This window comes from Hydra vulgaris, chromosome 02 (genome assembly GCF_038396675.1).
Source record: "Hydra vulgaris chromosome 02, alternate assembly HydraT2T_AEP".
In the NCBI taxonomy this organism is placed as follows: Eukaryota; Metazoa; Cnidaria; class Hydrozoa; order Anthoathecata; family Hydridae; genus Hydra; species Hydra vulgaris.
The window spans coordinates 26538202-26549078 of NC_088921.1; the positions used below are offsets into that span (position 1 = coordinate 26538202).

Here is a 10877-nt window from a genome sequence, read left to right on the forward strand (position 1 = left end):
TCCTCCCGTTTATTAACCCTCCCCTCCTCTCGTTTATTAGATTTTAAAATTATTTCCGACCCTACCGTTTATTAAGATCCGGTTATTCGGCAGGCAAGAGTAACAATTTTTTAAATTAAAAAATATGGTTGTTTTACTCGCAAGTTTTAACCCAAAACGGATAAATAACCCATATTACTATTTTATTTTAACAATAGACAAGTGGTTTAATAAAAATATTAAAAACATAACTTAATCTAAAGAATATTTACATAGCAATTAGTTTAAGCAAAAAAATATTTATTTTCAAATAGCCTCATACTTTCCAAATAGCCCCGATTTACGGTATTAAAAAAAATTGGAGTCCGGAATCCTTATTTTTTGACTCAGGAGTCCATAAAAATTGATATGACTTCGCATCCCTGGTTTAACAAACAAATAAAACACTCGAATAATCTTGCAAACAAACTCTTGTATGCTTTAAAATAAATATTTTCCGAAAACAATTCGATATATCGGATTCATCTGCAGAAAACGCACAAAACCGGTAAATTTATGACTCACTAGTAAAAAAAGTCACAAAAATACAAATAGATGAAACTCTTTATTAACAATTCTAATATTATTTCTTCTTCATTAAGTTAGCCATAGCTCTGCGATCAAACTGAACATCTTCTTTGTATTCGGATAAAATTATTTTTTTTTCATTTCTTTGTCTTTTTAACCTAGCTTTCATTTGCTCTTCAGTCAAGGAATTAGGATCAACTGGTAAACGAATACAACCGATTGGAAGATGATATCTTGTAAAATACGATGAACCGTCTTGGTTAATAACACGAACTTTGTACATTAATGGATACTTTTCCTTCTTTGGTCTTGATAGACTTGAAAATGACATAAAAAAAAAAACTTTATTAACAAATACACTGTTGCAATTCAACACACTAATAAAACTTAATATACTGTTTCAATTTTTTGTTCTTAAGTACAAAGTGTTTTTCTAACCCGTTATGCCTCAAACAAATCGATGATTTACTGGAAAATCACCAGCCCATAAGTGACAGTTTTGTGAAAAAACAACACTTGCGCAGTAACAGTTTTGATATAAACCCTTAATCTATAATTAAGCGTTTATATCAATATAGTATTTATACAATTTTTTTTTTATAGTAGAAATACTATATTTTTACAGATCATATATGAAATTGTGTTAAAAAATCTGCATTATAATTAAACTTCGACAAAAAGTGGACAGCATTCGTCTAGTAATTAGACAAATAAAAGAATAATTTGAATAATAAAAGTAGAAACTTTGCTTCTGCGATCAGAATGAATTTATCCATTTTTGAGGAAATACTTAACTCGACCAAATACAGAGTAGTTTTTTAGAGTTATCTTAAACTCTAAGAATTATCTAAAAGTCTCAAAAATTTTACAAATCAACGTAGAACTTCCGAAAACGTTCTCGGATAAATAATTTGCATTTGGAAACATTTTTTTAGTCTATTTTATTTCTGAGAAAAAAAAGTAACGAATCGTATTTAAAGACACAAATTTTTTACTCGAGTCCTTAATACAAGGGTGGGGAATTTTTTTTGTTCAACTATATTTATCTCGGTTATTTCGTAAAAACATTCAATCTGACGCTATAATTAATTTATCTGACAATATAATTATTTTTTACAAAAAAAATTCAATTTATAAATCCAATCTACTATTTTTTTCAAAACACGCATAAAACTATTTAATTGTAGTGTGGGTTGCGGTCGAATGCGCATTTTCTAACAGCAATTTTATCCTAGTTTCAATAGGATTTAATAAATTAACCAAAAACATTTTCGACAAAGATTTACTAGGTCGACGATTTTTAATGCCTGATTTTTTAACCCCCCGGGGTATTAAGGACTTGAGAGTAAATAGATGGCATTTATGCGCAAAAACTAATAAAGTATAATAACTAATAAAGTATTTTGCTAATATGGAATGCAGAATGTCTCTTAAGGTCCAAATCTTTAAAAAAAAATTGTAACGTTGTCATATTATAATAACAAGATATATTTGATTGGTACTATAAAGTTAAATTTTTTAAATTACTTTAACTAAAACCATTTTTACATCACAATTTTAAAGTAACTAAAATAAAAAACTTTAATATTTTCAATTTTAAAATTTGTTTAAACAAACATGCTTTAAAATTTACATATATGATCCAATAATGTATGAATGAAAAGATACATACCAAATGTGTCATTATGTGAACCAAAAATACATGAACAAAACATTAATAAACAGTTAAATGTTGCAATAAATAAACTTCACAGTTGCATTTTTTGTCGACCCAACAATTCCAATATTCTCTTTTAGGTGCACAGGATGGGCAAAAGATATGGATGGCTTGACACTTCCATTATGCAAAAGTAGTTTCAGACTTCTCTGTGATAAAATGATCCAGTCGGAGGAATAAATCTGAGATAACTTTGTGAATAATTCATGTATATCATGGGAATAATAGAGTGGACTATCTACTGTAAAGTATGTTGCTAAGTTAATATTCCGCTTTCAATAGTATCTGATAAAACATTTTTTCCAATTGTTCTTGCGTAGTCTTGAGGCAAGAAGCTCTGCTTTTTCTTTAGACAGTGATAGATCTCTAGCAAAAACATTAAATCATCATTCAAAATATACCTTTATCTTCAAAACTTCTACATTTACCTTCAACTTTATCTTCAATTGAATCTACACCATCCTCTGAGGGAATTAGAATGGGCAACTCTTTACTGGTCTACATGCTGAAAATGACTAGATGAACAACATTGTGTTTATTTTTTGCAGAAAATCTTGTCATGTTGACACTACAAAAATAACAATCTGCATGAATATCACTCAGTTTCGTCCATATCATGGGTATGGGAAACAGCTAAGAAGATTCCTTTTTGTTCATCAAATTGTGTAATCTGTTTAAACAAGCAAAGCAAATTTGATGTAGCACTTAGGGTTTAGTAAAGATTATATATTTTTTTGATCTGGGTGTAATAGTTCGCTAATATAGTTTAGTTGCAAAACTATCACACACATAACAAAACTTGTCAGGGTGATTCTTACAATCTCTAGGCATGCTGAATGATCCAAGCAATTTATTTGAAACAAAGTAATACCAGCACTACACTTTACACAATGTTAGTCACTAATATATTTGAAACAAAGTAACACTAGTACTACACTTCACACAATGTTAGTCACTAATATATTTCAAACAAAGTAACACTAGTACTACACTTCACACAATGTTAGTCACTAATATATTTGAAACAAAGTAACACTAGTACTACAAATCACACAATGTTAGTCACTAGTACATTTAAAACAAATTAACAATAGTACTACACTTCACACAATGTTAGTCACTAATATATTTAAAACAAAGTAACACGAGCACTACACTTCACACAATGTTAGTACACTACACTTTACACAATGTTAATACACTTCACACAATGTTAGTCACTGAAAAAATCTTTCTTTTTTTAATTGAACTTTTTTGCATTAATTCGAAAAAAAGCTGGGGGCAGAAAGCGCAAAAGCCTAGGGGATCTAGGGGCTGGCAGTACTGGATTCTGGGCAACTAGTAAACATTTTAAAAATTAAAAATCTTATTTTGCATGTCATAGTTATAAATTAGATAATCCAAGTATGTTTTAAGATGTTTATCTGCTCTATGTGTAAACATAGTAAAACGAAGTAGCTATAGATGTTACTGACTGCTGCTTCCCAAGCTATTGAAGCAGGTTGCAGATAATTTTCAAAAACTGGATGTTAACTTTCTAAACACTGAGTGTTGAGATAAACATTTATGTTAAAATTGCGACATTTAAAAAATTCTATAAGCAAACTAATCTTCATGATTCTCAATAAAAATACATGTAAACATGTAAGTTGAATTATGAAAACAGAATTAAATGCAAATTTAAATGTAAGTGGGATGTTTTTATCACACAAAAAAGTGAGGGTGTGTAGGTTACTTTCAAATAAATAATGATAATTATTTGAAAGTAATTAATAAATAAATAATAATTAGGTTATCAAAGAAGGAGTATCTGTGACTATATCATCATCAGTTGATATTGAAGAATTAGCATTGTTGGTGTTTGCTGTCGCATTTCCCACGTTGTGGTTACTTTACTCTATCAATAAGATCAATACTCTCAGTACTACTATTTATGTTATTCCATTAAATTGAACCAGTTGAACTTTTGAATCAGTTCTTTTATTTGAAAACTGTGACTCAAAGGGACCAAATAAACTCAAGAAATTATTTTTTGGCCTACAATAGTCCTAACAGTTCATCTGCAGCTACAGGTCAATACTACAGCATTACTAGTTTCTTGATCTTTTAAAGTTTTTATAGTAGGTTTAAGACATTTGAAGATTGGCATACTTTTCCGTACTTTTTTGCCAACTCTGCATCTTATTTTTTTATTGGTTGCTAAATAAGTTCTATTTTTTATAATTTGACAACATGTTTTATATATAGTTGTATTCTAAAAAAAAAGTGATTTGACTTTGAAAAGCTATTAAAATCCATTAAAAGCTATTAACCTTCTCCACAACTATTTACACTAATACTAACCAAATTTAGAATATTAAGTAAGGAATGTAAACGCTTAATGATTGAAATTAAAAATAAAACAAAAAAACATAATTGTGTGTGATTTGCCAGCAATATCAAATTTTTGAAGCACACAATACAAAATTATTTTAGATTAAAGTTTTTGTGATAAACATGTTTTATTTTTTTGAGGATATTTAATTTATAATAAAAACATTACACATTTTATGAAAACTTATTTTAAAATAAATTTATTCCAGCAATAAATAAACTCGAATTACTACAAATAGTGTAACTTTAACCAATCAAATAATTCACAAATTTACTAATATAAAGATTAAAACTGGAATATCTATGTGATAAATGGGTCATTTTCTAATATTTAACTGCAATATGAGTAGATGTATGAATATATGTAACATTACTTATCAGATGTATATATCTATGCAGTGCCATGGCAAGTGGGTTTCGACCACCCCCCATATGATTATGGACTTATAATCATATGGACTTTAAAAGTAAATCGTTACAGTTTTCTAATGCTTTACATTTGTTTTTTTTTAAAACAATGCCTATGATTTAATTAAAACAAATAATATGCTTATTAATTTATTATTTATTTATTATAATATACTTTTATTTCATAGTACTAAAGCAAAAGTAATAACATATAGCATAGTAACAAAATAAATTCTTACCAAGATAAACTGTGAACTGCCAAAAATAAAAAACGATTTATAATTTATTAATAAATAACCTTGAAATATGTAATCTAAATACAAGCAATAACATATTTGCATATAATCATAAAATAAGCGACTTAGCAAAATTTATTTCTTCATTCGATGAGCTGCTGTTTAATGGCTTGTCATTAACGGTTTGACAGATTTTAATAAAGTTTGTGTTTTGTAATAAAATTCGGACCTCAAAGTGTTAAACAATTTTTTTTCTTTTGCATTAAAAATATTATTGCTTTTTTTACGCTAGCATAATTTAGGTAATATCGTGATTAAAGTGCCAAATTTTTTTATTAATAGTAACTGTAACAACATATATTTAAATATTATTATTATATAAAAAAAATTTTGTAAAGGGCCCTAAAAATGCTGCCCCCCCCCCCAATTAGGGGGGTGGGAAAGCCTAGCCATGGCTCTGTATCTATGTAATATTAGATGTATCTATGCAATATTATTTCCATACAAATTTTCAATAATTTTGTATTTTCTACAGGAAAGCAATAGACTTTTGCAATTTATTACATTGTGCTAAAAATTAAAATAAAAGATGCTACATTGGTAAATTTCAAAAAGCATCTGTTTCCCTTGAAATTTAAAAATAAACAATTAAATTCAAAATCAAATTATGTAAAATAATTTTCCCCCTGTTATATGTTCTAAGTTGTCTCAAAAATATATTTCTTTACTTTGTTCTTTACTTTGTTCTTTAATGGTAAATATTATGTTTGTGCTTATGGTTAATAAATATTTCTGAACTTGAAAATTTTTTACAATCAGACAAATTATTATCAACATAATAGCAATAAAAAATAGATTTGTTACAACAAATTTAAAACAATGATTTAACAAAGATGTAACAATTTTCCCACTTACAAAAGAATTTGCATAAATGACAATCTTGTAGGTATAACATCACTGGATTACTTCTGAATAGCCTAAGTTTAACATGTTTTTTATACAAAATTGGTTTAGTTGAAACTTCAATTGAGTTAGTTTAGAAACTTCAATTGAGTATATAAATTACTTAACTAAAATCATATCATGATCAAACATAATCTAAAATCCATTAAATCCAACTAATTGATACTCAAAATAAAAATTTTGAATAAAAATTTTGTTGAAAAATCTGCATTGAACAAATACCACAAAGTTATTATAATCAACATAACTATGTTGTAAGTTTTATTACTTATGTACTTCCATTTATCTTTTCTAATGTTTATTAGTTTGACATCAATAAAGTTTTGTGCAAAATTATATCTTTGTTGAAAGATATATAACTACTACTTTGTCTACAAAAAATGTATGTATATAATTACATACTACATACTCAGTACATATACCAACTTTACTTAGTTAATGTATGTACTGAGCCCCACAGATGCCTAATTTCAGTTACCAACCTTATTGTTCTAATGTACTGCTCTTAACCTGTTATCATTTAAGTATGTGTGTGTATTTATGTATGCATTTATGTCTGTATGTATGTATGTATGTATGTATGTATGTATGTATGTATGTATGTATGTATGTATGTATGTATGTATGTATGTATGTATGTATGTATATTTATATATACATACATATACATATATATATATATATATATACCTCATTTCACTTAAATACATTTTTTGAACCATTCCCATTATGCCCTAAATCAAAAATAACATTATATTATAAATGTATTTAGATTTAAAAAGTTGTTTAAACAGTTTATACAATCAATGGAACTTAAAAAAAGATTAAAATCTTAATAAAGGAACTTAATAAAAGATTCATATCACTATGTCTGCTTGGTTCAAAATTATTTCCTATATTTTTTTATGATCTTTCTAATAATCTTATAACTAAAGTTCTACGCATCAATATATTCCAAGCACCATTTGCGCAAATGGTGCTTGGAATATATTGAAAATACAAAATATATTGAAATACAAAATAGTACAAAATATATTGAAATACAAAATTATTTGGTGTATGCAATTGCAAACACCAAATAATTTTGTCATAATTAGTTATATGTAATAAATGCATTCAGATATATTAAACAAACAATAATAGCTTACATTCTTGTTAGTGCTAATGCCATAATTATTAAGGACTCTCCAGGCCATATTATAAAATGGGAAACTTCAACAAAATATTGTCTTCATTAAGTACTCATTCACTAATCAGCATGTTTACCGGTAATGTAACCAAAATCCGAGCGTCCGCATTAGTTTCCATTAATACGTCACTGATCTCAAAATATAACTGTTATAATTTAACAACATATTATGTTGAGGACTAATCGCTTAGGATTGTAATCGTTTATCTTCGAGTAAAAATTTAATTTTAACCCCGTTCCATTCGTTAACAACAAAAAAAAAAACTCTTTAAAGTAATGGGGCTGTAAATTTGTCTATTCGATTAGTTCTTTTATTTCTTCACAATAACTATGACAATAAAATAAATGAAAGAAAATGCATAAAAATAAAAAATTACAAATTTTGTTGCATATAAAATAAGAACGCGGAGACCTGTAGAAGATCAGATTATCTTGTCATCAAGAACCGCTTACAATCGTTACGTGTTGAAATAATTTTATAATGTGTATAAAATAAATAAGGCAGTCAAATAAAGTTTGCAAAAAGAAAGTTAAAAGTAAAAATTAGCGTTTTATATAAATATTTAAAATACAAGACTTGATAGGTATAAAATGTATAAATTAAATTAACATGATACACAAAAATAAAATTAATAAAACACAAAAATAAAATTAATAAAACAAAATTTAAGTATATAGTCAAATAAATATTTTTTATATAAGAATTCGTAAAAACATTACAAATAAATCAAAACAACTTAATTTAAAAATATATAAGCATGTTTTCAATAGAGAGAATGATTTTTTTTAATTTCCTTTTAAATGCGAAAAAGTTCCATTCGTGAGAAAAATCAAAATGTTTCAAAACTATACTGTTCCAAAAAAACGCCCCTCGAAAAGAAATACAAAACTTGCCTAAATTGATATAATATAAAGATATAATATAAGTTTTGTCAACAAAGCAGTTTCTCGCATCGATAATTTTTTTAGACTAACATGCTATAATATTTTAGATGATAACATTTTATTACTAATTTATTAGTTTATTAATTAACTAATTAGTTATTACTATTATTAATATTATACTATACTATAATATTATAAACTATTGTAATTATTATATTATTATAATTATAATAGGTTATAATATTATAATAGTATAGTATAATATAATAGCGAAGATATTTTACGAAAATTTAAAGTTAATTATCTAATTCTGGGGTGGCCAGACTTTTTTGGATATGGGTAAAAAAAAGTTAAAAAACAATTTTGCGGGCAAAAAATATTTATTTCTATGAAAATATAAGAGGCTAGTAAATATTATAATCATTTGTATCAAAGCAATATAATTATTACGAGTGGTAAACTTGACCGTGTCTGAAACTAGTTTTTTTTTAGTCTGGATTGATTTTTCAGGTAGATAGAAATATCATATTACCATGATGGTTGTCTCCTAAATATCCAAATTGTTTAACGGGCATTTAAAAAAAGTCTCTGCGGGCATTTTTTTGCCCGCGGGCAGTGGTTTGCCTCCATTGATCTAATTAATATAAACATATTATACAAAAAAAATTGGTTAATAAAAATGATAAAACAATCATTATACACAAAATGTGTGTTTTAATTGCGCAAATAGGAACAGTATAGGAGTTTCTTACGTTAAAAGCCTGTTTTTTTCTTCAAGCATGTGCGAACTGGCATAAGTGCGAATTGGCATAAATGCAAAGCAGTTAAAGAAACTGGCATAAGCGCAAACTGGCATAAAAGCAAAATGGCATAAGTGCGCCGAATAAATTTACAAACATTGGCATAAGTGCGAACTGGCATAAGTGCGAAGCAGTTGCAAAAACTGGCGTAAGTGCGCCAAATAAATTTGTTTTTTATGCACTTATGCCAATTCGCACTTATACTAATGTTTGCAAATTCTTCCTACTTCGCACTTATGATAGTTCGAATGTTTTCAAATTCTTTTGGCACACTTATGCAAATTCGCGCATATGCCAGTTTTCACTTTTGCCAGTTTTTGCAACGCTTCGCAATTATGCCAGTTCACTCTTATAAAATTCGCGCTTATTCAGCCTCCAGTCAAAAAAATTATTTAGCCTGGTTTTTACTGGTTACTTTTACCTTTTGTTAATTACAACCATATTTTAGGCTCAGAAAGGTTCCCCAACCCTGAGGTGGGGAACCTTTCTGAGCCTGGGGGCTGCATGACGCTTAAAAAAATGTTTGGGGGCCGCACTAATAAATATGCAAATTTGGTGTATAGTACTCGTACTAATGTTATATTTCTTAAAGCATCTTGTATCACAATATTTCTTAATGTATCATGTATCACAAAAGTTATCCATGACTTTTCTGATTCTGTTTCTTTTGAACCTGAACTTGAATATTTGGCTCTATCTTCGTAGTTTTCAGCTTCAGTTGGCTCATCGGTCAACTGTGACCTTAAAAAAGACTTGATAAATATCATGTGTGAAAACGTAGACTCACAGCAGTAGGTTGTGCCAAAGCAGCTCAGAAGACGCCTGGCAATTTGACGGAGTTTTGGATACTCAATTACAGTTTTCCAAATTTCCAATGGATCCTTCTTGTTGTCAAAGAGAGATTTTAGGATACTGTCCTCAGAAAGCTCAATCAATGCCATCTGTAAATATTCTGGAGCTGTTGAAATTTCAACAAGATGAGGTTGAAAAGCTAGTTTCAGTGTTTCATTATGTTCTTCAAAGCCTTTAAACCTGTCATTAAATTCTGAAATCAAAGAATCCAGGACTGTTTCATATCTTGATATATCATTATTTTCCAACCTTTTCTCATTTTTTTTGTTCATGAATAATTTTTGTGAGCTCTGAGAAATGTTCTGTTGGTAAATTTGACTTAGAAATAACATCTTTGAGAAAAACAAGTTTTTTCTTGAATGCCTGAATCTGTTGCTACATTTCATAGATTGCAATTTTACTTTGCAATGAACTATTCAGCATGTAATGCTTTGTCATCAGATCGCAGAGGAATGCAGCATCTCTACAAAATTCTGGATTAGAAAGCTCACAGATCTCCTTTTGACTTTTAAAAAACTCCTCAATTTGTTTTTGAATTTCAATCAATTTTTGCAGTACTAGCCCTTGTGACAGCCAACAAACTTTAGAATAGTAAGGAGGACCCACAGAATATGTTTCTTCATCAGATTGCAGAAGGTTTTAAAACTGTCGATGGCATGAAGAATTTGCCCGTATATAACTTATAATCCCTATAACTTTTTTTAATGTGTCATCCACAGTAGCAGCTTTTGCACAAAGACTTTGCTGATGGAGAATACAATGAAATGTAATCAGACAATCTGGATCAGGCAATTCTTTTTTCAGGAAAGCAATGAACCCTTTATTTTTTCCACGCATAGAAGGAGCTCCATCAGAACAAATGCTGACTAGATTTTTTAACTGAAGTTGAGGCTGACAAATTTTTTCTT

At 28.1% G+C, this 10877-nt stretch overlaps 1 protein-coding gene across 2 annotated transcripts; it reads right to left on the reverse strand.

The window, feature by feature from the left end:
• Nucleotides 1–527: 527 nt before the first annotated feature.
• Nucleotides 528–7548, reverse strand: LOC100214791 (large ribosomal subunit protein mL55). Of its 2 annotated transcripts, XM_065790449.1 has the most exons (3): nucleotides 7392–7548; nucleotides 6934–6977; nucleotides 528–863 (listed from the first exon to the last, which is right to left on the reverse strand). In XM_065790449.1, exons 1-3 carry the CDS (start codon nucleotides 7437–7439, stop codon nucleotides 602–604), a joined length of 354 nt encoding a protein of 117 aa, XP_065646521.1. In that variant the 5' UTR covers nucleotides 7440–7548; the 3' UTR covers nucleotides 528–601. The 2 variants fall into 2 exon arrangements, with proteins under 2 accessions (XP_065646521.1, XP_065646522.1); XM_065790450.1 differs by lacking the exon at nucleotides 6934–6977 and having other exon boundaries at nucleotides 7392–7524.
• Between the last annotated feature and the right edge of the window lie 3329 nt (nucleotides 7549–10877).

What these genes read in the sequence shown, in the direction of transcription:
- LOC100214791 (XM_065790449.1), bottom strand. Translation starts at nt 7,439, where the DNA reads ATGGCCTGGAGAGTCCTTAATAATTATGGCATTAGCACTAACAAGAAT. An exon ending in GCATTAGCACTAACAAGAAT is followed by an intron (nt 6,978 to 7,391) that starts GTAAGCTATTAT and finishes TTTTTGATTTAG; the next exon opens with GGCATAATGGGAATGGTTCA. An exon ending in ATGTATTTAAGTGAAATGAG is followed by an intron (nt 864 to 6,933) that starts GTATATATATAT and finishes GTCATTTTCAAG; the next exon opens with TCTATCAAGACCAAAGAAGG.